At 38.3% G+C, this 27,194-nt stretch overlaps 2 protein-coding genes across 2 annotated transcripts in view; one reads left to right on the forward strand and one right to left on the reverse strand.

Annotated features, from left to right (window-relative positions):
- Window positions 1-10,712, forward strand: part of UTP20 (UTP20 small subunit processome component) — a 92,660-nt gene extending 81,948 nt beyond the window's left edge. Inside the window, exons 52-62 of the mRNA XM_069491867.1 lie at window positions 852-931; window positions 1,375-1,444; window positions 1,577-1,759; window positions 2,448-2,579; window positions 3,301-3,433; window positions 5,783-5,970; window positions 6,683-6,754; window positions 7,730-8,020; window positions 8,258-8,384; window positions 9,703-9,848; window positions 10,469-10,712. Of these exons, the coding sequence (XP_069347968.1) occupies window positions 852-931; window positions 1,375-1,444; window positions 1,577-1,759; window positions 2,448-2,579; window positions 3,301-3,433; window positions 5,783-5,970; window positions 6,683-6,754; window positions 7,730-8,020; window positions 8,258-8,384; window positions 9,703-9,848; window positions 10,469-10,624 (1,578 nt within the window). The 3' untranslated portion in view covers window positions 10,625-10,712. The remainder of the gene's footprint in view (window positions 1-851; window positions 932-1,374; window positions 1,445-1,576; window positions 1,760-2,447; window positions 2,580-3,300; window positions 3,434-5,782; window positions 5,971-6,682; window positions 6,755-7,729; window positions 8,021-8,257; window positions 8,385-9,702; window positions 9,849-10,468) is intronic.
- Window positions 10,713-13,189: 2,477 nt separating this feature from the next.
- On the reverse strand, window positions 13,190-27,080 carry ARL1 (ARF like GTPase 1). Its single transcript, XM_069489541.1, has 6 exons — window positions 26,902-27,080; window positions 25,103-25,240; window positions 21,403-21,484; window positions 19,865-19,976; window positions 16,474-16,652; window positions 13,190-15,789 (listed from the first exon to the last, which is right to left on the reverse strand). The coding sequence occupies exons 1-6, from the start codon at window positions 26,903-26,905 to the stop codon at window positions 15,759-15,761; spliced, it is 546 nt and encodes a 181-aa protein (XP_069345642.1). The 5' UTR covers window positions 26,906-27,080; the 3' UTR covers window positions 13,190-15,758.
- Between the last annotated feature and the right edge of the window lie 114 nt (window positions 27,081-27,194).

Below are 27,194 nucleotides of genomic sequence, written 5' to 3' on the forward strand. Positions count from 1 at the left end.
GAGTAGAAGGGAGGAAGCATGTCCTTGTCCTTTGAAAAAATATGCTTGACTACTGTTAGGAAGAAGGATGACCAGCTGCTGTTAAGCACTAGCTGTGTGCCTAGCATTTACATACAGCACGTGTATTTAGAACTGCCCTTCAAAAGAAACAGCGTCCCCATTTTATGGCCAAGGAAGAAGCAGACCTTGGAAGTTTAATGATGTCTCTTAGTTGTCAGTTTATTAATAAAGGAGGCTGAACACTATAGTGTTTTGAAAATGCAGCCTTTGGACACAGACTAGGCATGGAATTCTGGTATTGTCACATGAGCAGTGTTCTTATTCTCTCTGGGCCAACTTCATTCTCTTCAGCTATAAAATGGGATACTATCACCTACTTCCTAAGGGAGTGATGAGATTTAACTGAGAAACACTTAACACAGTGCTTGGCACATAGAAGGTTTTTAATGCATTAGTTATTAGCAGTGCTAATATTATCACCATAGTGTTACTCCTGTTGAAGGGGAGATACAGGGTTGAACCACTGTCCACAGTCAGTCCACCAAACCACACACTTATCAGCAAGATCAGCAACGTGCAGCCTAGATTTGGAGTCTTAAACAACCAGGCCAGGGGTGGGCCAGGATTTGACGCAGTCAGACACAAAGGGCAGGACCTGGATAAATGAGTGGGAGAAAGGAAAGGTCATGGTCGTTGTTGACTTAGTAGGCAGACTTAGCTGGAGTCCATTGGAAGGCGTGTTTGATTGCCCTTCTGAAAGGTTTTTATAACCTACCAGTGTGTCCCAGAAAGCAGCTTAGGAAACCTATAGACAGCATCCAAATAATCATCTGTGTGACTTTTGTTCCTAGGTTTTTCTGAAATATATTCTTGACTATCCCCTGGGTGACAAATTGAGACCAAACTTGGAATTCCTGCTTGCTCAACTGAAGTAAGTTTAAACCATTAACTATACAGGTGCAGGGGAGTAGTTTCTTCTTTCTCTTTAATATGGCAGCTGACTTGAAAAGGGCAAAGCCTAAACATGGTAGCACATTCATTGAGGATGCTATTGTATGACTTGACTTGATTATCAAACATTGTTCATGGCTTCATATAGCAGTTCCATAAGTTGCTTTTCAATGTAGTCTGACCATTGATTGTATTGTCTTAAGAGTCCACACTTAGGAGAATGTTGAAAAATCTAACAAAATTACATTTAAAACTGCACAGTTGCCTCATGGATATATATACAAACATTAGAATTGGGGAAATGGAGTGTTTTCCATTTCTTAAGAAACAGACTAATACCTTGATACAATATTTTAAACTTTTTAAGTAATTACTGGTAAATTTAAAAGATACTAACAAATCTACCTAATGTCCTTGCCGTAGTTATGAACACGAGACTGGGAGAGAATCCACCTTGGAAATGATCGCCTATCTCTTTGACACATTCCCTCAGGTACTGTGATCCCAAAGACAGGCTCTTCAGCCGTGGTTCCCCATGAGCCCTGGGAGCCCTCGGGCCTCGGCTGCGAGAGCATCTGTAGGAATTCCATCCTGAGTGTGCTCACAGATGCCTCCTTTCTTTTAGGGACTACTCCATGAGAATTGCGGAATGTTCTTTATTCCTCTTTGTCTAATGATGGTGAATGATGACTCTGCCACGTGCAAAAAGATGGCCTCCATGACAGTCAAATCCTTACTCTGTAAAATCAACCTCGAGAAAAAAGACTGGCTGTTTGATATGGTTACCACCTGGTTTGGAGCAAAAAAGGTTAGCATTGCTTTTAGCCATAGTTCAGTGACAAGCCTTAGCTTTTGGTGTTCATACTTCAAATAAGAATGTATATTACACATTGTTAAATTGGTTTTTCCCAAATAGCTTTATTTTTATCTGATTATGCAAATAATGTATTCGTTGTTTTTTCTACATACCCATTAAGGTAGAAAAATAATATATTTTTAAAGTTTTGGAAAGCATAAGAAGTTAATAAAAAGTAACATAAAACCCACCTGTATTCCTACTACTTTAGTAATGTTAGCAAAGTACTCCATAATGTGAACATATTATAATTTACTTAAGCAGCCTCTATTAATGAATACCTTTGTTTCCAATTTTGCTTATTCAGTTTCTGGAATGTAATTTTTATCATTCTATCCACTTGCTGATTCTGTGACCAACATCACTGGCCCATCTTTGTGAAATATAAACAACATGTGTCCGATGTTAATGACTAACTTGTTTCATACCCACCTGATTTGGGGATGAGGATAAGACTTCTTTCCACTTTGTATATTAGCTATCAAAACTCCATATTTTATTGATTTCTGGCATCAGAAAGAAGTATTTTTTATTGTTTCTGAATGTTGAAGACAAAATAAGGCCCACCTTCATTTTATAATTTTGAAAGTGGCCTGCCAACCCCTGTTGACATTGTCTTTTGGTGGTTTATTTTTGGTAGCGCATAAATAGACAACTCGCTGCCTTGATCTGTGGCTTGTTTGTGGAAAGTGAAGGAGTTGATTTTGGGAGAAGACTTGAAACTGTCCTTCCTGTGATCGAAAAGGAAATTGATCCAGAAAACTTCAAAGATGTAAGTAATTTGCTAGGGAATAAAGCTTTTGCTAACTTTTATAGTTTTACTTGCTGTGGTATAGCTAATAGATTAAATATTATTTGTGTTCGAAAAACTTTATCAATAAGAGCAAACATTCAGATGTGCACCGTTTGGGGAGTGGTAACACTTGAAGGTGCTGACTCGGGAAGGGGGGGGGTGGGGAAGGGAGGGATATATACCTACATGATGGGTGCAATGCGCACGACCTGGGGAACAGACACGTCTGGAGCTCTGGCTTGGGGGGAAAGGCGGAACAGGAGCAACGTATGTAACCTGAAATTCTGTATCCCACATAACAAGATGAAATAAAAAAAAAAAAAAAAATAAGAGCAAACATTCAATGCAGTTAGAACTTCTTTTAAAAATGAAGGTTAAAATAAGTTACCTTCCATAGCATATAAAGATTGAAGTTTCTCAGCTGGGGCAATTTTGCCCCCCATGGAACATTTGGCAAACTCTGGAGACATTGTCCATTGTACAGCTGGAGGGTTGGGGGGGAGGGGGTGCTACTGGGATCTGGTGGGTCGAGAGGCCAGGGATGCTGCTGAATGTCCTGCAGTGCACGTGGCAGCCCCACAGCATAGGATGTCAGTAGCGCTGAAGTTGAGAAACTCTGGTGCAGATTTATATGCTGGAGTAAAAATGTCCTTCGGATAATTTCAAATTGTTGTTTTAATTAACTTACATCCATTTTTAGATCATGGAAGAGACTGAAGAAAAAGCTGCAGATCGGCTTCTGTTTAATTTTCTTACACTGATAACGAAACTCATCAAGGAATGTAATATTATTCAGTTTACCAGGCCCTCTGAGACTTTGAGTAAAATCTGGAGTAAGTATTTCCTTTTTATTTAAATCTAAAAAGAAACACATTTGTTGTGATGGAATTACTGAAAATAGTTTTGGGAATTTAGAATGTGAATACTTCAGAGAGTATATAATTCATGTCAGGGGAAAAGTCCATGAAAAAAAAATTTTAAAGGCCCTGTCAGATTGATTACAGTGAAAATTTTCTTTCTGGAAAAAATATATTTATGACTTCGTAAGTAAAAAGTATTAACTTTGGGGCAATAAAAGAAAGGGAAAAATTCCCAAAGTCCTGCTTGCTACTTAATCGTAATTTGGTGTGTATTTCTCTTTTGTTCCCTTTTTTAATTTTCCCTTCAGCTTTATTAAGGCATACTTGACGAGTAAAAATTGTCTATATTTTCAGTGTACAACATGTTGTTTTGGGGTGGGTGTGTGTGTATACACACGCACACACATACACATGATCTATATTTCCACCCAGTCTTTCTTTTTATTAAAGGATTTTTTGAGATGTTGCTTAGTTCCATATAAACTTTTATATTCTGTTTGTACCTAAGTAAGCATATCACTGTACTATAGCACACTAAGTAAATATCCTTTTAAATAGCTGTATGATAGTCTATTGTGTAAATATATCATAATTTATTAAACTATTTCATTTCTGTGGGACAGTTATTGTACAGTCATGCATTGCTTAGCAATGCAGTTATGTTCTGAGACATGAAGTGATTTCGTCATGTATGAACATCATAGAATGTACTTAGAAACCTAGATGGTATAGCCTACTACTGTACACCCAGGCAATGTGGTATATAGCCTATTGCTGCCAGGCCACAAACCTATATAGCATGTTAGTGTACTGAATACTGGAGACAATTTTAAGTATTTGTGTATCTAAACATAGAAAAAGTGTAGTAAAAATATGGTACATGCTGTAATCCTTTTTTATGAGTAGTGTTAAACTGTGTTATAATCTTAGGGGGACCACTGTCGTATACGTAGTCTGTCGTTGACTGAAATGTCATTTAATGCATAACTGTATATCACTCTCTAAATAAAAAATAAGACCCCAGAATTTTTAATTTAACATGCTCAATTTTGCCTAGTCAGTGGAAAATAGACATTGGAATGAGCGTTTAAAGTGCCCACCTGGTTTAGGAGCTAGAACTCAGGATTTTGTGAGAAGTAAGGTTACTGTATGACCTACTCTGGTTTGGTTCCACCAAGACATGGGCAGATGGTTACAAAGGTTCATAGCGAACAAAAGTAAAAACATGTTCATGAAATATAGCAGCAGAGACTAAAACTGAGGTATGACACAGTTAATCTCTCCTGCTCCCTGATACCCACATTCTAAGACCTTTTAACTGTACTTTCCAAGTGTGGTTTATGGAGAATAGCATATAGCCTAACACTGAAGAATTGGGAGTTTTGGGGTCAGATCAAGCTGGGGCCCAGGCCTGGCTCTGCCTGTTATTACTTGGCACGTCACTCAGCCTCTCTGAAACATCCGTTTCCTCATCTGTAAGATGAAAATGGCAATTCCAACCTCACAGAATTGTTGTGAGGTCTAAATGAGACAATATATATAACATACTTAGCCTGTCCCTGGCACATAAAAAGCCTTCAATAAATGATAGCTTTCCAGGCAGCTACTTGGAACCACAAATTTCACTGATCGTTGGAAACAAATGTATATCTATTTACATATTTACATTAATCACTTTAGAAAATGTAAATGTTAATGCCACCTTATCTCCCTTGAATCTGAAACTAGTTCTTAGGGAATAAGTCTGTTTTTAGGCTTGTTCATACCCCTTTAGTGTCATTTCCCAAGGTAGGAGTTGGTTTTCTAGTTGTTCAGTGTCTCCACCCCACTTCTCTCTAGCTCCTTGTGAGCTTCTGGGAAGCAGGGACTATTTTGTTCATCTTTTCTTTAAAAACTGATACATACAATTCTACGTATTTATGGGGTACATGTGATATTTTCATACATGCGTGCAATATGTAATGACCAAATCAGGGTAATTAGGATATCCATCACCTCAAACATTTATCATCTGTGTTGGGAACATTTCAAATCTTCTAGCTATTTTGAAATATACAATACACTATTGTTAACTATATTCAGCCTACTGTGCTTCCAAACACTAGAACTTATTCCTTCTATCTAACTGTGTTTTTATACCCATTAATCAACCTGTCTTTATTTCCCCACCCCTCTTCCCAGCCTCTGGTATATTTTGTTCAACTTCGGTTCCCTATTCCAAGAATATAATAGATACTCAGTAAATGTGTAAATTAGTCATATTTGTCACCAAAGAGTCAGCGAAGCTCTGAGACATCTGAGAATTCCTTTTGGTTCCCCTAGGTCATGTGCACTCTCACCTGAGACACCCGCACAACTGGGTGTGGCTCACAGCAGCCCAGATTTTCGGATTGCTCTTTGCCTCTTGCCAGCCAGAGGAGCTTATTCAAAAATGGAATACCAAAAGGACTAAAAAGAAACTCTCAGAACCTGTAGCAGTCAGGTTCCTAACAACTGATCTTGACCAAAAGGTAAGTTTTCTCTAAAACTTTTTCCTTCCTTCGTGACCTGTATGAGATGTTTATTCTGATTCATGTAACTATCTTGGGCCTGACCCTTGGGAGACGCTCTTCCTACAAGTTGTTTCCCATATGAATCAATAGGAATGTTAGTAACCAGAGAGGGGTCACCCTCGAGGCCAAGATTTTTCAAAGATAATTTTTAGACCACGAGTCTAGTCAGACTTTTAATTTGCTTATTCATCATGCCCACCTTCCATTATATGTATAAGCTCTTTGTCAACACTGGCATATGTGATTAATACTGTCTGTCCTGCCTCCTTCATAACCTTGTTGATGACTAAATGAGATCATGTTCATGAACGTGTTGGGTAGAGACCATGATATATCTGTCTCTGATTTCCTAGGGCCTAGCACAATGCCTGGCTCATAGTGGGAACTTCATAAATACTGAATGAGTGAAGGATGGAAGAGGAAGAAAAAAAATATTAGAATGTTGCAAAGTGCTCTACTAATATTCTAGGGGATTATTACTTGTATCTCCCCAGTGTGTGAAAGTATCCCATTTCTGGCTATGAACCTTTTCTCTGTAGATCTATACAGATAGTCATTCAGAGCAAAATCTTGTGTATCAGCTGTATTATGGCCAGTTATTAGGTTTAGTTTTTAAAACAACCAGAAATGTCCTGTGTTGTGTCTGCCACTGTCCGTTTTCTTTTCACAGATGAAAAGTATCTCTCTAGCCTCTTGGCATCAATTGCATTCCAAATTCTTGGATCAGTCTCTAGGAGAACAGGTAAAAATTGTAGTTCTCTCAGTTTAATAGAAGGGACTGATAGTCAACCAATAGTCTAGGAATAGGCATACATTTGTTGTTTTGAACCTATTTTAGTGGTTGGGGAATTTGATGAAATGTAGACATACTATTTAAATACATGTACAATTATATACATATGTCTGGTCAACTCTCAGGTTTATGTTTGGATTACTCTTTGCTCCATTTAGAATTCTGAATAAAGGCAGGACACAGTGGCTCACATCTGTAATCCCAGCACTTTGGGAGGCTGAAGTGGGAGGATCCCTCAAGCCCAAGAGTTTGAGACCAGCCTGGGCAACACAGTGAGACCCCAGCTCTACAAAAAAAAAAAAAATGTTTTTTTAATTAGCTGGGGTGGTGGCGCACGCCTATAGTCCCAGCTATTTAGGAGGCTGAGGCAGGGGGATCACGTAAGACCCACAGTTCAAGGCAGCAGTGAGCTATGATCACACCACAACACTCCATCCTGGGCAAGAGACCCTGTCTCTTAAAAAAAAATAAAATATAAATGGTGACCAGTCACAGTGACTCACACCTATAATCCTAGCACTCTTAGAGGCCAGGGCAGGAGGATCATTTGAGCCCAGGAATTCAAGGTTACAGTGAGCTATGGCCGCACCACTGCACTCCAGCCTGGGCAACAGAATGAGACCTTGTCCCTAAAAAAAATAGTAATAAATTTTTTAAAATGTAAATGGAGGGTCCAGAACGAAATCGTTTACTTATTTTGCGTGACTTTAAAGGGATCAAAGTTACATGGAAATGGGTTTGGACACACTGTAAGAAGGAACTTACTATCAAAAAAACGGAGCCATCAATTAATAGTCTAACACCCAGTTGTTTGTTTTTATTTTCTAGTGGTGGAATACCTATTTTAGCTTATGCTCTAACAAGCCTTATTTGTTTCAAAATCAAAGTTCAATTTCTCTCCCTTGCCCTTTTTTTTTATAAAAGATTGTTAAGAATTTGTTGTTTGTGGCCAAAGTCTTGTATTTACTGGAACCTGATTCCGAGGATAAGCAAGGTGAGATAAAAGAAGGCATAATAAAACAAGGAGATGGTATGGCCAGAGAAGCAATAGAAGAATCTGAAGCCTGTGCAGATGAAAAGTTGGAGTTTGACAGAGAAGAGAAGGAAGAGGAGAGGGAAGAACACAGCAAACCAGCCACACTGCTGTGGTTGATCCAAAAGTTGTCCCGGATAGCAAAACTAGAGGCTGCTTATTCACCTAGAAACCCCTTAAAGGTATGATGAATGTACAGAATGACTGAAAGTATTTACATTTTTAAAAAATTATTTTAATGGTATTAGTGATCCTCCCAAGTTCCCAGAAATTTTACCTTTTGAACCCCAAACTGCAGTAATAACATCTGTCCCAAAATAGACTGAGCCTCGTTTTCTAAATTAATGCTGTGTTTGTATGAAATCTATGAGTCAGTGCTAACAGAAACATTTCAAATGAAAATTGATCTGTGCTTTCAGAGAACATGCATCTTTAAGTTTCTCGGTGCTGTAGCGATGGACCTGGGGATAGACAAGGTAAAGCCGTATCTCCCAGTGATCATCGCTCCTTTGTTTCGAGAACTGAACAGCACCTATTCAGAGCAAGGTAACCCTGCTGCCTCTGTTCTCCTGAATATTTGCACATGAGGGTTCGTAACTTCTCTCTTGAATATTTCCTTCTCCCTTTCTCTCCTCCCTCCCCACCAGGGTTTGTTTTAAAAAAGAAAACTTGTGAGGTATCAAGATAATTACTAACCAACAAATAGGCATATTTATATTATATTTGATTATCCTCTTCTATTTGCTTTCTCCTATATGTTTCTCTCCTAAAAGATATGTTTTACTCCTAAGCATAGATTAAATATTCAAAGAAAACCATGGTTTGGGGTGGTTCTAAACCTCATGGTGCTATGAACAATAATGAATAATAAAATATCATTACATTCTCTTCTAAGGCAAAAATATATACCTTATCATTTTTATATGAAATAGTTTTAAAATATCATTTTAATGTTTCATCTTTTTCTTTTCTTGCCTTGCCTGGTACATTTGATACATTTCCCTCATGGATATTAATTGTTGGTAATAGGAAAAGAGGGAATTAGGAGTTGGAAAGAGAGGAGGTAAAGTAATGAAGTGAATATCAAAGCAGGAGCTTTTTCAGACAACTTGAGAGAAGTTTCCTTGCTCTTAGCGGAAAATTTCGCAAGGTTGGGGCTGCTGACAGTCAGGTTCAAGTCTGATTCAGTTTGGGTCAGCCAACATTTAATGAGCACCTAGTATTTGCCAGGCACTGGGGGTTCAAAAGTGAAAAAGGCCCGTTTTTCAAGAAGCTTGCGATCTTATAGAGATGTCTTGAGCTCCCCTGAAATTGAATGCAATAATCTGGAGTTATTTCCATTTGTGGGGTGAAGGGGCAGGGAAGGGTGGGAGTTCATGGCTTTTTGTCAGCTTCTCAAAGGAGTCTTTTATAAATAAAAAAAAAAAAAAAAAAAGCCAAAAAGGTGACTGTGAGCAGAGCTAAGCTTCCGTGCCCCCTGAATTACAGAGGGGCTTGAGATGCTCTCTTACCTTTCCTCCCATCTGCACAGAACTGTGCAGGTAAAGGTAACCCAAAACGTTTCTGCCGAGGTCTCAAATTACTTTAATGTCTTCAGAGCCAGGTTTCCAGTGGGAAGTAGGCCTCGTGGTCTCCAGTCTCTTGTTGCAGCCTGGATGAGGTGGTGGCTGGGAGTGCTGTGTCCAGCATTTCTGCTGGTTTTCCCATTTCAGAAACACAGGGGCCAGTTTGGGATCAGTATTTAGTGTTGAAGTAACAGTGACAATGCTGCAGGAGTTTAAATGTTATATATTGTCAATTTTGTTGTTCAAATGTGTCCTTTCTCACCTCATGTCTCTGATCATTACTCTTTGTATGTGACTAGATCCTGTACTGAAGAATCTATCCCAGGAAATCATAGAATTACTCAAAAAGCTGGTTGGGCTTGAGAGCTTCTCATTAGCCTTTGCCTCTGTACAGAAACAGGCTAGTGAGAAAAGGGCACTCCGGAAAAAGAGGAAGGCTATGGAGGTAAGTTTGCTGTTTGAAAACACAGCATGTTCACTGGGCTTAATAACTATATATTTTTTTTTTTTTTTGAGACAGAGTATTACTCTGTTGCCCAGGCTAGAGTGCCGTGGCATCAGCCTAGCTCACAGCAACCTCAAACTCCTGGGCTCAAGCGATCCTTCTGCCTCAGCCTCCCAAGTAGCTGGGACTACAGGCATGCACCACCAATGCCTGGCTCATTTTCATATATATATTTTTAGCTGTCCATATCATTTCTTTCTATTTTTAGCAGAGACGGGGTCTTACTCTTGCTCAGGGTGGTCTCAAACTCCTGAGCTCAAACAATCCGCCCGCCTCGGCCTCCCAGAGTGCTAGGATTACAGGCATCAGCCACCGCGCCCGGCCAATAACTATTTTTTAACCAGGGGTGTACATGCGTGTGTCACACTTATACCCAGGGAGGACTAAAGGTTTGAGAGGCGGGGACTTTATAGCTGGGGATCCAGATTTTCTTCAGTGGCATGTATTACATTTGTGATGTTTAAAGGTAAACAAAATGGTGGTACATTTTCTGCATTTGATTTTTATTGGTTTAACATTTACTGTATAAGTAATATAAAATTTCTATTCTGTTTTTTAAGTTTGTAACTAATCCTGATATTGCCGCCAAGAAAAAGCTGAAGAGACACAAAAATAAAAGTGAAGCAAAGAAGAGGAAGATAGAGTTCCTGCGTCCAGGCTATAAGGCCAAGAGACAAAAAAGCCACAGCCTAAAAGATTTAGCAATGGTGGAGTAATGTCTCCCTGTGCTAATACCCAAGTATAGTTTATACTCTCTCAACTTGCCCCAAAGTATGAGCTTTCTGGTGTATTCTGCTAGTCTGAAATTATAGCAGGTTTTATTATTTAAATTAAACTTTGGCATAGATTGTATAATATATATAGTTTAATGTAATCATGCTATATTTTTAAAATTAAAACGTTTCATACTACTGCTTTATCCTCACTTGTCTAAAAAGCATGTGACACTAGCGATAGAGTTTAAAGCATAATTTTTTAACAAAAAGATACAGTTTAAAATAGCAAGCAAAAATGTAGAAGTTAGGAATAAATCAAACAAAAGATTTACAATACCTTTATGGAGAACATTCTAAAACTTTGTCAAAAGGCATTAAGAAAGATCTGCACAAATGAAGAAATGTAACCATACTCATTGATAGGAAAATTCAGTATCATAAGATGCTAGTTATTCCCAAATTGATCCCTTTGGTTAAATGTGTATCTGAGCAAAATCCCAAAAGAGTTCTTCATGTTAGCGGAACAAGCTGATTCTAAAGTTTATATGGAAGTTAACAAGCCAAGAATAGTGTGAACTGTTTGCAAAAGGAGAACAGAATAAAAGGCTTGCCATGTCAGATATCAAAAGACAAACACAAAAAGTACTATCTAGAGAAGGAACATGTGATAAATTCTACTTCATTAAAATTAAGAAAACAAAAATAGGCATTGCACAAGAGAAGAAACAAATGGCCCGTAAACATTAACTTTTAGCTGATATGGCTGTACCAGTCCTTAAATAATAAAGTACTATGGACCAGTTGGTAAGCAGGCACTGCCTGGAGACCCCTAAGTGCTACGCTGGCTACCTGAGTCCCTAGACTCCGTACCTTCCCACTCCAAAAGTTAAAAGATTAAGATCTGGACTAGTAGGGGTTCTCCTACACCAGCTATGTCTAGTTGTTAAAAATATTTTGAATCATTCCCTTATTCAACCTCATTAGTAGTTAGGAAAATGCAAATTAACATCAGAATGGAATTCCATTTCAAACCCATCAATTGATAAGGGTGACAATACCAGGTGTTGGCAAGCATGATGGCGTGACAGAAACTCTTATAATCCACTTTGGAAAGCAATTTGGCATCATCTTGTAAACCTGAAGGTGGGTACACTCCCTGATCCAGCAGTTCCACTCAGAGAGAAACTTAGAACCATGGATCCAAAGAAGACAGGTGCAAGAACGTTCATGAACCATCAATAAAATTCAAGAACTAGAAGCAATCCAAATGACCTTCCACAAGAGACTGGATAGGTAAAGTGTTGTGTTCATACTCTAAAATACTCTAAAATACTCTAAAATACAGTATTGAAAATCAGCTAGTTACATACATCAATATAGATGAATCCTAGAAACACTATTGAATAGGAGAAAAAGAAAGTCATAGGGAAATAGAGTGGAATATCACTGTAATAAACTTGGGAAAACTTGGGGATCTGGATATGTATACATACATGACCTATAGAAAAAATAAGGGAATGATTTCAGAATTTTCAGGATAGAGGTACTTCTGAGAAGGAATAGGATTGAGACAGCATATGGCGGGGCCTGAACAGTTCTAATAATGTTACATGTTTTAGACTTGGTGTTGGGCTCCCAAGTTTTCATATTATTATGCTTTATTACTTCCAGCTACATTACTTTGTGTATATCAAATATTTCATAATAAAAATATATTTTTCTAATGTGTGGCCAAAACACATTAATAAAGTTATTAAAAATTAAAGTATTAATACAAAGAAAACAAGTGGTTTTTTGGAACTTTAGTAATTACTTTTTTTTTTTTTTTTTAATTATAGAGATGGGGTCTTGCTCTTGCTCAGGCTGGTCTCAAACTCCTGACCTCGAGCGATCCTCCCACATCGGCCTCCCAGAGTGCTAGGATTATAGGCGTGAGCCACCGCGCCCGGCCAGTAATTACTTTTAATGTTTAATATTTATTACCAAAATGGTAGTAAATGTTCACCCATATGGCATCTTTTACCTCATTCTACACTTGATGTGGAAGCAACATTCTTTAGTGCCCAATATATATGGAAGGGGGTGGGGAGAAAGAATCCATCTTACGTGCCAAGCATTTTGCATACATTTTGCTTAATGTTCATAGCAGTCCTGAGAGATTCCTAAAATTGGTTCATATTTTACAGGTGAGGAAACAGACTCAGAGTAACATGATAAAGGTGACATAGAATGTCGGTGGCAGAGTCATAATTCAAACCCAGGATTTAAAGTCTGTGCTTTATAATTTGTAATTATGGGCTTAGAATATGACAGCATGTGACACAGGAATCAAATGTTCAAACATTCACTTCAGCATCTGTGCTTTGATATAGTTTGTATCTCAAACAGGAGTTCTCACCCTTCTAAGGGTTTTGTAATGTGTCAAAAGGATAAACATGGGGCATCTTGGTAGGCTGATTTTAATTCTAAGTGATTTAAAGTGAATGTATTACTTTCATAAAAATTTTAAAATCAAAAAACAAAATACTAAGGTAAAGATCAGAAAGAACAAATATATCAGGGATATTGAGCACGTCTTTTGTTTTTAATGAATAAATATTTATTGAGTGCCTACTATGTGTCAAGTGCACCACACTAGATGCAAGGGATACTAACAGTAAATAAGACATGGTCCCTGCCCTCAAAGAGCTTACATTTCAGCAGTTTAAAGTGCATCTCAGGTATTTAGATAACAGCAGTAATTCAAACACTCTCACTTTCTCCTTTTTTTTTCAGTGTGGTAAGACACAGCATGACTACCAACCAATTATAAAACAGAATGTTACAGCTGAAAGAAACCTTTGGTATCATTTGTCCAGGTCTCATTTTACAGAAAAGAAACTGAAGGAGTGGCATTTGCACCGAGAACTCGTGTTTTGATTTCAGGTTTGGTGCTTTCCCATTATCAGGCTTCTCACAAAACAATGCTCAGTCAGATTTACTTTGTAAATGTCAACATTCAAATCCTGGTAGCATACCTGTACAACTGTTTCCTGCTAGAGACGACCTTATAATTTATACTCTATTAAGTATCTGCCCACTTTATCCCATCCTGTTCTTTGTGATGAACCAGAGGGATCAGAATTATCCAAGTGCAGACCTTTGGGACAGCTTCACACCATCAGGGTTCAAGATGGCAAGGACTATATGCCCAGGTCCGCCTGCCACGACCTTACTTCCCCATACTTCTATTTTTTGCAGTTCTCCTGAACTGCTGGGAGCCACCTGTACAAGCCTTACATCTCAGGGTTTAAGTGAATTTGTTTTCTGCATCCTTGATCTAGCATTTCCCAACAGTGTGCCACTGACCAGAAGGGAACCCAAGTGTAAATTGCAGAAGTACTATTTCCCTAGCTGACAAACATATATCCTACTATTTCAACTATGAACATATTCTGAAGTGTAATGTGCCAGGCACTATACTGGATACTGGGGACATAAATATGAAAATGACAGTCTCTGCCCCTCAGGAGTAATATTAGTTGCACTGGAACACTTGTGGCTGAAGGAAAGACCAAATTAGAGAATTAGGAATGAGTACTAGGGATGAATAAGAAGAGTAAGAGTCCCACAGGTGAAGAGAAAGCTGCATTCACTGGAGCCAAGACAATGAACATAATTCATTGTCTGGAAGAGGCTAGAGGCCAACATCTAGGACGGTAAGGGCCAGGAAATGAACCCTAGTGTTCCTGAGGCCTGAGGGGAACAATGGTATTACACTCTCTTTACCAGCACCCAATTTTTAAAATGCTGGCTGTCCCAACTTACTTAAATGAAAACAATTCCCCCTAATTTTAGTAATTACTAAGGACTATATTTACTTCTCACATTATAGCTGATCCTGTGGTGACTGGTAGTTTGAAAAGTTCCTCTGAACATGAATTGTTTTTTAAACTTACTGCCTAGAAGTAAGCCTAATTTTTAAAAGAATGCTTAATTTCTCTCTGTAAAATCAATAAGGTTTTAACTTTTAACCAATTAATTTTACATGTCCAATTACAGGTAGATAAAAGGAATGAAAGACAGTAAAGACATCTTTTATAATGCTTCTTAAAATAGATCTTTTTTTATTTCCTTTAACGTCAATTTTTCTCTCTAATGTGTTGTAAATTCCATCAAACATAACCATTTAGGGTTGTTTTCACTATGTCTTGATCACTTCTAGTATAGATAAATAAGTTTATAGACATTATTTTGAATGTACTGTGACTACTTTTATTAGCATAATTTCATTTGAGAGTTAGGTTATCTGTGTTGCTGATGTTGGTATTTTCAGGAATATACAGTGTAGTTTATCAGTCAAGCTTCCGACCCAAAAGTCTTACTTTGAGCCCTATTCCCACTTCACTAGCAGGTGACCTTGGGCAGGCCAACCTATCAGAACCCTGGGTCCATGTCCATAAAGTGAAGAACTGTAACCTGTCCTACCTACCTCACAGGGTGCCCGTATAGATCAACCAGGACACAAGGTCAATATACGTAAAAGTTTTTTGACAACTATAAAGTACTATAAAATGACAATTACAGATAAGTCAGTAAAGTTCAACCACCAAAATAATAGTCATGCCTATAACCAAAAGCTTTTAAATGAAACAGTTTAATAAGAAGTGGTCGGTTAAGCAGATTAAGACTATATTATGCACACTATGTTCCTAGCCTACTCTATTGAGTCTAATCTTTGGAAAGACTTAGTTCATCATTTTAAGAGAAAAAAATCTGAGTTAAGATATTTGTTAGTGTTTATACAAACAAGCTGTAACTACTAATTCAAAAATAGCAAGGGTTTTTTCCCCAACAAGAGCGCATTCTTTAATAGGACTATATCTGAATAAGAATTCCATACAAATAGAATATATACCTTAACACAAGAAAGCAAGGAAGGAATATTTTACATTGCACAGAACATTCAGGTGATTCAATTGAGTTACCTCTCCAACCAAATGCTTATTTTTCGTATTTATTACAAACATTGCAGTCAGTTCAGTATATGCCAACAATCATATAGTTTTAACATTTAGTAGTGTACAGAACACTTGACTGTTTCCAAAGTGATAGGTGACGTACCCTTAGTTTCAGAGGAGCTGAAGGGATTGAATTATTGTCTGCTTTTTAATGTTTCAACCAACCTGTAAGAAAACGAACAGTTTCTTAAGATTAACTTTTAGGTATAAAGCATGATCATTTATAATACAGATTATATACTGGAGGTGGATTCCAAAATACTTAACATGATCAAGGCTAACATAGAAGAATGAGGTTATGGACTCAATTTCTGTGAGGGTCTTTTAAGCTGTGAATTTGCCTGTGCTTTGAATAGACTGCTACTCCTGCTGGGCTACATGTGGATGACTCGGGTGAAAACTAGTCTCAGTCCTCAAGGAGCTGATAATATGAGTAGATGCACAAATCAATTACAAGACAGTGTAACAAGTACTATGCCACTGATCCATTACAAGGCATCTAACTGTATGGTAAGGCAGTGGGAATGGAGAGACATCAGGGAAGGTTCTTGAGAAGAAGAGAGCCTTAACCTAAGTCCTGAAGGATAAGGAATTGCAAGGGTAAGGTGAGCAGGGAAAAGGCTAAAAACTGGCAAAGAGCTGGCTTATCTAAATAACTGTAATCAGGTAGGTGTGGCTGAAATAAAGGCAGATGAACATGAAGACTGGTGGGAGAAAAGGCTGGAGAAACTTATGTGGTAAGCTTAAGTAAATCTAAATTTCATCCTTAAGGCTACAGGAAAATGACATGTGGGTGTGCACAGTCATGAACACAAACGCACAGATGGCTTCTGGAAACGTGATACTTGCCATTCCATTGCCTCATCAAGGCCAGTGCCTTTGGTTGCTGATGTTTTGAATATTTGCCATTTTCGGTCCTTCAAGGCAGGTAACCCAAGTGAATTTGCCATCTCTGAGGGGGTCATGGCCTGTTCCATGTCCTGCTTATTTGCAAACACCACTAAAATGGCTTTTCTCAGCTCTTCTTCCTAAATAAAATTGAATATATTTAATTTCTTCTAATCAATTTGCTTGAGTTTAAGAAATGTCAAAAAAATATATTATTTTAAAAGCATATTTTCTAATTATTAACAACATATGACGTTCATTATAAATTATGAAATTACAGGTAAGTATGAAGAAAAGAAGCTTCACCCATAATCCTACCTCCCAAATATGATCACTGTCAACATTTTGATTATTTTCTTTTTTGAGACAGAGTCTCACTCTGTTGTCCAGGCTAGAGCGCAGTGGCATCATCACAACTCACAGCAAACTCAAACTCCTGGGCTCAAGTGATCCTCCTGCCTCAGCCTCCCGAGTAGCTGGAACTACAGGTGCGCACCACCACGTCTGGCTAATTTTTTTATTTTTTGCAGAGACAGGGTCTTGTTATGTTACTCAGGCTGGTCTCAAACTCCTGGCCTCGAGTGATCCTCCCACTTCCGCCTCCCAAAGTGCTAGGATTACAGGTGTGAGCTACCACGCCCAGCCTTTTTGGGGTACTTTTTACTAGTACTTTGTTCTGCAGATACTTATTTAGTAAATACATTTACACATTTAAGATTACATTTCTATATAGTTCTATTCCCTGCTTTAAAATATAAGCATTAAATCATAAATGTTTCTCCATTAAAATTTTTTCTAAAAAAAATTAATGGCTAAATATACTCTACACTATGAATGGATGCACCATAAACTATTTAACTATTTTCTAGTATTAGACTCTTATTTGATTGTTTTCACTTGACTATTACCAGAAACCCAAGTGACAGAGTCTTTATACAGAAATCTTTGACTCTCTTCCCTTAACACAATTCTCTAAAAATGGAGTCAAAGTCTGAACAGTTTTTTGGGCTCTAAACTGAATACATATTATAAACGGCTTTCCAGAAAGGTTGTAACAATTTTTACCCCACCAACAGTGTAAAAAAGTTCCCATCTTCCTTGTAGCCTTAGTAGAATTGGAAATTATATATTTTTCCAAACACAGCATATCTCATTATATGTTAGGGTACTAGAAATGCAAATATTAGAAATATGTTTTTCTCCTACAAATTATGTTTTGCTCATTTTTCTATTGATTTGCAAAGGGTCTCAATGTGATTAAGTCAATGGTTTCGGTTAGTCCTGATTTCCTGCTTTACTCTTATTTCTATCTGAGCTTTTGGGGTTTTCTATGTTAATATAATTAAATCTATCTTTTCTTTTGTAATTCCTTCTAATTCTTTGATTTAGAAAGGCATTCCCTACCCAGAAATTTTAAACACATTCACTTATATATTCTTAAAGCTAATGATTTTGATTTTTTACTCCATTTAGAATTCATTTTTGTGTACAAAGAAAGCAAAACCTAAATTGCATTTGTGTCTATAGGTTTTAATAGTCCTGACTTGTACTTGACCTGTACTTTACGTAATATTTATTGGTTGAATCAGTTAAAAAGTTGAAGAAAAGAATCTAACTTTTAGTTCGTTCTCCGTAAGATTTTGTAAGTCAAATCCTAATACTACAAATTTTAACCTAACAACAATACTGCAAAACTCAAGCACTGTAAACTGAAGTTAATAACTCATTTCTTTTTTTTTTTTTTTTTTTTGAGACAGAGTCTCACTCTGTTGCCCAAGCTAGCGTGAGTGCCATGGCGTCAGCCTAGCTCACAGCAACCTCAAACTCCTGGGCTCAAGCAATCCTCCTGCCTCAGCCTCCCAAGTAGCTGGGACTACAGGCATGAGCCACCATGCCCGGCTAATTTTTTCTATATATATATTTAGCTGTCTGTATAATTTCTTTCTATTTTTAGTAGAGATGGGGTCTCACTCTTGCTCAGGCTGGTCTCGAACTCCTGAGCTCAAACGATCCACCCACCTCGGCCTCCCAGAGTGCTAGGATTACAGGCGTGAGCCACCGCGCCCGGCCCTCATTTCTTTTAAACAATATTTTATATGATAAAAATGTACTGTATCATATGAATTATACCTAAATAAAGCTGTTATTTTAAAAATCCATTATACCCAAGGCAATTAAACCTTATCCTTTTGTTTGAATTTGGTCTAAGAAGCTTTTATAATAAATATGATGCTATGATGTGAAAAAAAATTAAGCAAAAGTTTAAAACTATTAAGTCTGCAATTTATAACTTGGATGCTATTAAGAAGTTGGTAGTCCAAGAAATCAGAAGTCCAGAGTCCTCTATTCTGGGAATGCTTTTACCTAGGTTATCAAGTGACCTAGAACTTATATTTAAATATTCAATGATTGGATAATTCAGAATCATAGTTTTGGTGTGAAAAGGAAACTTATCCATCTAATATTCTAGCACAAAGGCAAATTCATTATTAATCACAGTACATTTGATTATTTTTTAGTCTTTTAGAAACTGATTATTTAATGCATCCTCTGAATTGTCAGTTAATAAATGATCTTATTAACATCAGTGAATAAAATGTATTGAGTTCTTAATTAAGTGCTATACACTGTTCCTCGTATCAGAGATATCAGGGTAAACTCAAAGAACTTACATTTTAAGGAGAGAGGCATACCTAAGTAAACAAATATATTCAAAAACAATGTAAAGACATGATAAGTGGTATAAGGTATAAAGTAGGGCAAGAGGTTAGAAAATAACTGAGCCTCATCTCTGGGCAAGAGACATGTGAGAGGAAACATGTCAAGAAGGTAGCCATGCAAAGATGCTGGGGGAGAGCATTCCAAGCAGAAGGATTAGCAGGTGTAAAAGGCCCTAAGCCAGGTGTGCAAGCTTGTGTTTGTAGAACAGAAAGAAGGTCTATATGGCTCAAGGGCTGTAAACACGGGGAAGGGTACAGAATGATAAAGCTGGGGCCAGAATTGTACCAGCAACCCAGAAATACACATTCCTCTGAACTTTAGCGCTTCTAAAATAGCTAAAAATAAAAAGGCATTTTTAAAAAGCCATGTCATAGGAATGACTTAGAATAGTTGCTTTAGTTTAAGAGAGCTCTGAACCTCTTGGATATCAAAAAATCTAGCTTAAAGTAGTTACAAGGTTGGATTTTTTGCCTCTAACCTCTCCCCACCAACTGTACTTTTGGAATAAGATGTAATCTGCATTTAAAAAAAAATGATACTAAAGGGATGAGGGGGAAAAAAAATATGTACTGGAGACAGCCAGCAATTGTAAATGATTTCCCCACATTTTAAAGTGGTAACGTTTTCTTACCTCCAACATGGCAACTAACTCTGATTTGGAAATGCCAATTCGGTCTCGGTCACAACTGTCTACTACATAAATAACTGCATCTGTGTTTGAATAATAACATCTCCAGTATGGCCTAGAGAAAATTCAAAGGGGAGAATATATTATTATTATTTGAGAGAAGAAGAAACAGACATGTCAATTTACATTGTAGGACTCAGGGCAATGATTTGAAGTACAGGTGGAGAGATTACATGCCAATCCTGCCCTTCTCATGTTAGAATCAATGCCTTAATGATTCATTGTTTCTGGTGGATATATACATCATATCCCTCAGATGTGATGGAGTCAAAAGAAAGGTAAACATTAAATCACAGGACCATGGAGTTTCAAAATGAGTTCAGACTTTAGGCTGAGAAAATATGTTTATAATCTATAAAATCACTAATGTACTAATAGAAAAGTTACATACAGACCTCATTGTTACATCTTATAAATCTTTAACTAGGAACCCCTTAAGAGAATGGACTAAAATTTTTAATGTGATTTTATATAACAGCCATTAAATTAATCACTGAAGTCATCAAGAAACAGAAATAGCTAAAATTACAAATAAACTCAAAAGTGATTGAGGAAATGAAAAGAATTAAAAGAAGGCAGAATGTTTGAGGAATGCACTACTAATCTTTTATGATAGTACCATAGTGAACAACTACTGATAGTCACCAAACATTCACAGCTACCATGTCAAGCACAAAATGCTTGGCAGGAGACCTGAACCGCAGAAAGCATCTATGTTTATTATTGGCCCTAACTGGTGGACCTGCAAGGTATTTGAATCAATTCCAAAACAATCTGCCTCACAGAGGAGGAGCTGACAAAAACTAAATGGAGGGCCCTTTTTAGTTGAGAACTAACGAAATAATAAGGTCTTCAGATTTTCATGAAGATTTTCATGTAAGTGATACGTGAAAAAAACTGGCTTCCTTAGATTTTAATTCAATGGGTGCTCTGAAGAAACAATTTCAACTTTTTTTTTTTTTTTAAAATAGGATCTGCCTCTGTCACCCAGGCTGGAAGACAATGGCCTGATCATAGCTTACTATAGCCTCGAAGTCCTGGACTCAAGCAGTCCTCCTGCCTCAGCCTCCTGAGTAGCTGGGACTATAGGCATGTGCCACCATGCCCGGCTAGTTTTCTTATTTTCTATAGAAATGGGGTCTTGCTATGTTGCCCAGACTGGTCTCAAACTCATGGCCTCAAGCAGTCCTTCCACTTCAGTCTCCCAAAGTGCTTTAGGAATACAGGTGTGAGCCATCACACCCAGCCTAATTTTAAATTTTGCCTCATTTTCTCCATTCAAATGTAGAGTGGGATAAAAAATATAAAAAATAAATTTAAAAAATATTAAAAATAAGATAAAAACATTTTTTAACCTCAATTTAAACTAGATGGTTCCATTTAAATTACAATAGAACATACATTTTGGTTTACTGCTGTTAACCCTTAAAAGAACCCATAAATGTTAACTACCACAAAATAACCTAGTCATTGCACCATACCTGATACTTGTCTGTCCTCCTAAGTCCCACACTTGGAATTTAAGGTTTTTGTATGTCACCGTCTCTACATTAAATCCGATGGCTGGAAGAGAAATCAAATCAGTAGTATGTTTAGACTAATAAATTCTACCTTCAAAGTATCCAATCTAATTGAGTTCTAGCAGTTAATGGTAATCATTGAATCACATTGGTTGTGATTTTACTCCATTTAAACCAAGATAGTATGCTTAAATACTACACACACACACACACACACACACACAATCAATTAGCAAAATCAGTACCACCTTAGGTTATATAAGAATCCCACAAAAGCTCTACAAATATAGTGTATAATTCTTATCTCAATGGAAATCCTATTACATTAAATTCTCACAATACAGGACTGGCATATAAAGATAGTCAGAAAGTTATATTTAGAAATATAATACCTCTACAGCAGCAGAGGTATTATAAAAACTGAGATTTGGGGGCCAGGCATGGTGGCTCACGCCTGTAATCCTGGCACTTTAGGAGGCTGGGGCAGGAGGATCATTTGAGGTCAGGAGTTTAAACAAGACCAGCCTAAGCAAGAGCAAGACCCCGTCTCTACAAAAAATAGAAAAATTACTTATAGTCCCAGCTACTTAGAAGGCTGAGGTAGGAAGATTGCTAGAGCCTAGGAGTTTGAGGTTGCAGTAAGCTATCATGATGCCACTGCACTCTATCCTGGGTAACAGAGCATTTTTTCCATAAAAACATAAAATAAAATAAAAACTGGGATTTTGGTAGGTAGCAAATAAACAGGGATCAAAAACAAGAAAGGCTAAATTCTCAACTTCAGTAAAGACACAGCAAGGCTGTACACAGCTTTATGAAAGTTGGGTTCTTCAAAATAGATTGCCTTAGGGCTGGAAATATCACAGACTGTCTGCAGACATCCTTAAGAGCTCACTCACTTGTAATAAGGTCATAGCTGGAGGGTCAAAGGGGGGGTGTCCTATCCCCTTTCTCTGCTATCCTTAGGTGGTGCTCTAGTATCACATGACTGAGACTAAATACTGTTTTCACTGAAAGGAATCTGAGGGTGAAATGGATGCTGAAAAAACTTTGGAGTGATATATAAGAAGATTACTAACATTTTACAAACTTTAAAAAAAAAAAAGTAAAAAATGACAGCTATAGGCCAGGCATGGTGGCTCACGCCTGTAATCCTAGCACTCTGGGAGGCCGAGGTGGGAGGATCACTTGAGGTCAGAAGTTTGAGACCAGCCTGAGCAAGAGCGAGACCCCGTCTCTACTAAATACAGAAAGAAATGATTTGGACAGCTAAAAATATATATAGAAAAAAATTAGCCGAGCATGGTGGCACATGCCTGTAGTCCCAGCTACTCGGGAGGCTGAGGCACAAGAATTGCTTAAACCCAGGAGTTTGAGGTTGCTGTGAGCTAGGCTGACGCCATGGCACTCTAGCCATGGCAAAAGAGCAAGACTCTGACTCAAAAAAAAAAAATGACAGCTATAACTGGAAAATTAATTTCTGTTTTATATTTATTTGTATTAGTAAATGATGCTTATGTGTATTTGGCAAGGATATCTATTACAACTAAAAAATAACTATACTATGGAAAACCTTAATGAAAAACTAAAGCAAGTTCATGAGTCTCCCTTAGAATTAGGTGGGAGTGGCCGGGCGCGGTGGCTCATGCCTATAATCCTAGCACTCTGGGAGGCCGAGGCGGGTGGATCATCTGAGCTCAGGAATTCGAGACCAGCCTGAGTAAGAGCAAGACCCCATCTCTACTAAAAATAGAAAGAAATTATATGGACAACTAAAAATATATATAAAAAAAATTAGCCAGGCATGGTGGCACATGCCTGTAGTCCCAGCTTAGTAGGCTGAGGCACGAGGATTGCTTTAGCCCAGGAGTTTGAGGTTGCTGTGAGTTAGGCTGACACCATGCACTCTAGCCCAGGCAACAGAGTGAGACTCTGTCTCAAAAAAAAAAAAAAGAATTAGGTGGGAGTGTAATCACCATGTTCACCACTAGTAAGAACATCATTTGTATACGCAGGACAACAGTGTGGTGTAAAGCAACACTCACTGACACACAATCCACTGTGCTGCCCTGCACATTACAGGGGCCACCAAGAGATACTGCAGCAGAGATGGGCAATTTTGAGTAGTAAAAACCAAGAGAATTGCAGCAAAAAGAAATAACAGATGCTGTAGGGTTCAAAAAGTTCTTTCTTCCTTTTTTTTTTTTTTTTGAGACAGAGTCTTGCTACATTGCCCGGGCTAGAGTGAGTGCCGTGGCGTTAGCCTAGCTCACAGCAACCTCAAACTCCTGGGCTTAAGCGATCCTACTGCCTCAGCCTCCCGAGTAGCTGGGACTACAGGCATGAGCCACCATGCCCGGCTAATTTTTTCTATATAGATTTTTAGCTGTCCACATCATTTCTTTCTATTTTTAGTAGAGACGGGGTCTCGCTCTTGCTCAGGCTGGTCTCGAACTCCTGAGCTCGAGCGATCCACCCACCTCGGCCTCCCAGAAAAAGTTCTTTCTTAATCTGAGAGTTTAAATAGTAACAATATAGAAATACCTTGAGTGACAAAGTGCCTCCAAAATTATTTAGAAGCATAATTTAAGTAATCTTGAGAAAACTGTATCAACTCTTCAATTTAGTTCAAATGTATTAATCTTCTCTAAGTAGATTCAGGTCAAAAAATGAAAAAGTATAAATAACAACAATATGCTTATATAATCAGACAGGACTATTTAAGAATATTTTTCTAAGATAGCAACAATTGACTTAAAGTTGAGGTGTTTCTTCTCTTAATATTTTTGAGGTACAGGTAACTTAAACACTTAGTCTCTACAACTAGGATATTTAAAAGTAATCAATAATTAGCTAAGGCCGGGCACGGTGGCTCACGCCTGTAATCCTAGCACTCTGGGAGGCCGAGGTGGGCGGATCGTTTGAGCTCAGGAGTTCGAGACCAGCCTGAGCAAGAGCGAGACCCCACCTCTACTAAAAATAGAAAGAAATCATATGGACAGCTAAAAATATATATAGAAAAAATTAGCCGGGCATGGTGGCGCATGCCTGTAGTCCCAGCTACTCGGGAGGCTGAGATAGGAGGATCGCTTGAGCTCAGGAGTTTGAGGTTGCTGTGAGCTAGGCTGACGCCACGGCACTCACTCTAGCCTGGGCAACAGAGTGAGACTCTGTCTCAAAAAAAAAAAAAAAAAAAAAAAAAAAAAAAAAAAAATAATTAGCTAAGAGAAACTAATCTTAATTAAAATAGTAAATACAGAAAAAAGATACTTCACATGTGATATCACTTAACATCTATATAATTCTTTACAACACAAATTCACATAGTACTTTGATATAATTCATTTATTTCCCCATCAAAGCCAGTGGATACTGATTATCTTCATTTTATTAGTAAATATACTGGCTCTCAATAAGGTTTAGTAACTTAAGCCAACTTTTAAACAGCTGTAAACAGCAGAATCCAGCCATATACCAGGACAGGGATCCTTAAATTACACCAAATTGCCTCTCAGTTTTTGAAAAAAGTGTTACTCATATAATGTTCATACTAGAAGTTTACAAACCTTATCACTTTATTATATGAATTATTTATTCAAAAATAGTTATACTAGATGGAAACCAGTATAATCAACAATTAGTTTATCAAACCAACACTTACTAGGGATAGTAGTAACGACTTCTCCAACCTGTAATCTGTACAAAATTGTGGTTTTTCCTGCTCCATCTAATCCCAAAATTAAAATCCTCATTTCCCGAGTTCCAAACAGACTGGAAAAAATACTTGAGAAAAAGCCACCTAAAAATAAGACGAAAAACATATTCAACATTATTTTGTGAACTAGGTCCATAAAACATTTAATCTTGCCCTTTGAAAGCTATATACCAAATTATTAAATAATATTATATTTTCCTGTATGCATAGGTACGTATTTTTTGCTCCCAATGAAATATATTATTCAACATCAAACAAGTCATTAGTGATGCTACGTCCGAAATACTGTCATGCAGGTTCATAAGATATGCTAAATAATAAGACAAATATGGCCACATGCCCTAGGAGAGCTCATTTTCTAATCAAAATAATAGGATACCTTAGCATGATCTCCTCACTACTCCTAAAAACCAAAGGACCAGTCAGAAGGACAGTGGGACAATGATGTCCTCAAACATCAAAAGCAATTGTTTTACAGCAGCACCAGTACCACAACTATCTTCAATCAGAGAGGTCTCCACTAAGCAATATAACTAGCACAAGAAACTAAAACACAGAAGCCAAAAATAACAAAAACTATTTTTGATGGAAAATTTTAAAAAAATTAAAAAAACTACATCGGATATATCACAAAATATTCCAGAAAGTTTCTTGTATGCAAAGTAATATAAAAGCACTTGTGGCACAGTCCCTTACCTATCAAAAGCCATTAGGAAAGATTAAAAGAAAGTTGCATTAACAATATAAAAACAGTTGACAAAAGAAGTGATGCCACACTCTGTTATTTAACAGAGATGGCAAGAGATGGCACAATTAAGAACCGCGAGTCTGGAAAAATGAATACTCCACGGGCTAGAGAACCCTGGGTAAGTTAAATAGAATGGGTGTGACTTGACAAAGTCCTTTCTACCATATACAGGTAGAAAGAGGCGGCGGAAAACAGAACTGAAGGGCCTTATGGAAGGCTGAACAGCCCTTGAGATAGGGAGCAGGAACTATATTCCCCAGAAAACCGTGGAGGAATTTAAATAAGCCGAAGAACGTGCATCTTCATTTGTAGGATGGTAAACAAGTTAATGAATTTGCACCTTCATCTGGGCTCTAACCGGGTGGGGACATTACAATCAGCGGTACAAAAACTGAGGATAATATGTCATTCACTGACTAGAAATATCCTCCCCACTTCCTTCTTCATCCTATTCTGTTATCTACATGAAAAGCTACAGCAGATAAGCAGACAAATGCCAAGTTGGCTATAAAACATTATAAGCAACATCATCCCTCGGATTTTTCCCACTGACGCAGTCCCAGCGCTCTAGGAGAGAGAGAATCAAGCTTCCACCATGGGGCCAGAGCTCATCTTTCACTCGAGAAACCTCAGCGAACCTGCGACTGACACGTTGCCAGGCTTCCCAAGACCAACTGTGTACGGCAAATGGAGCTGAGGATAAGGGGGAAGTTCATAATCAGGGGAAAGGACGTGGGGCCGGGCTCTGTGGACCCGCGCTGTTCTGGTCCCCTAACCCCGCGGGGATGAAGAGGAACCGAGCGAGGGCGGAAGAGAATGCGTGAGGCCGGATCCACCCCCACAGGTAAAAATCTAAGATGCGTCAAGTATTCAGCGACCCGCCCCCTGACAACCTGGCTACTCTGGGCTTTCCAGGACGGACCCTCTCCTCCTCCCCACCCCAGCCCTCGGCCGCGGCCCCTTCAAGCGCGCCCGGGCAGCCTTTTGGACCCCTCACCCATGATGAACCGCCTCTCCGCCCTCGTCGATCCTCAGAGACAGGCCCCGGCCTCAGCAGCGATTCCTGTTCTAGCCCCGGCGCTGCCACCTCCGTTCTCCTTGGCCTCCGGCTGCGGCCCCGAGGTTGCTTCCTCGCAAGCTTGGTCCGCCAGCAACTTCCACGTCGGACTCCCGGCGGGGGCGGGGGCGGGCCCGAGGGGGCAGCCGCGACTGCGCGCCGGAACAGCGGCCTGAGCGTCTGCGTCGCCGCTTTCGACCCAAGGTCCTCGCGCGCTGGGTGTAAATACTGTG

This window comes from Eulemur rufifrons, chromosome 16 (assembly GCF_041146395.1).
Source record: "Eulemur rufifrons isolate Redbay chromosome 16, OSU_ERuf_1, whole genome shotgun sequence".
Taxonomy (NCBI): domain Eukaryota; kingdom Metazoa; phylum Chordata; class Mammalia; order Primates; family Lemuridae; genus Eulemur; species Eulemur rufifrons.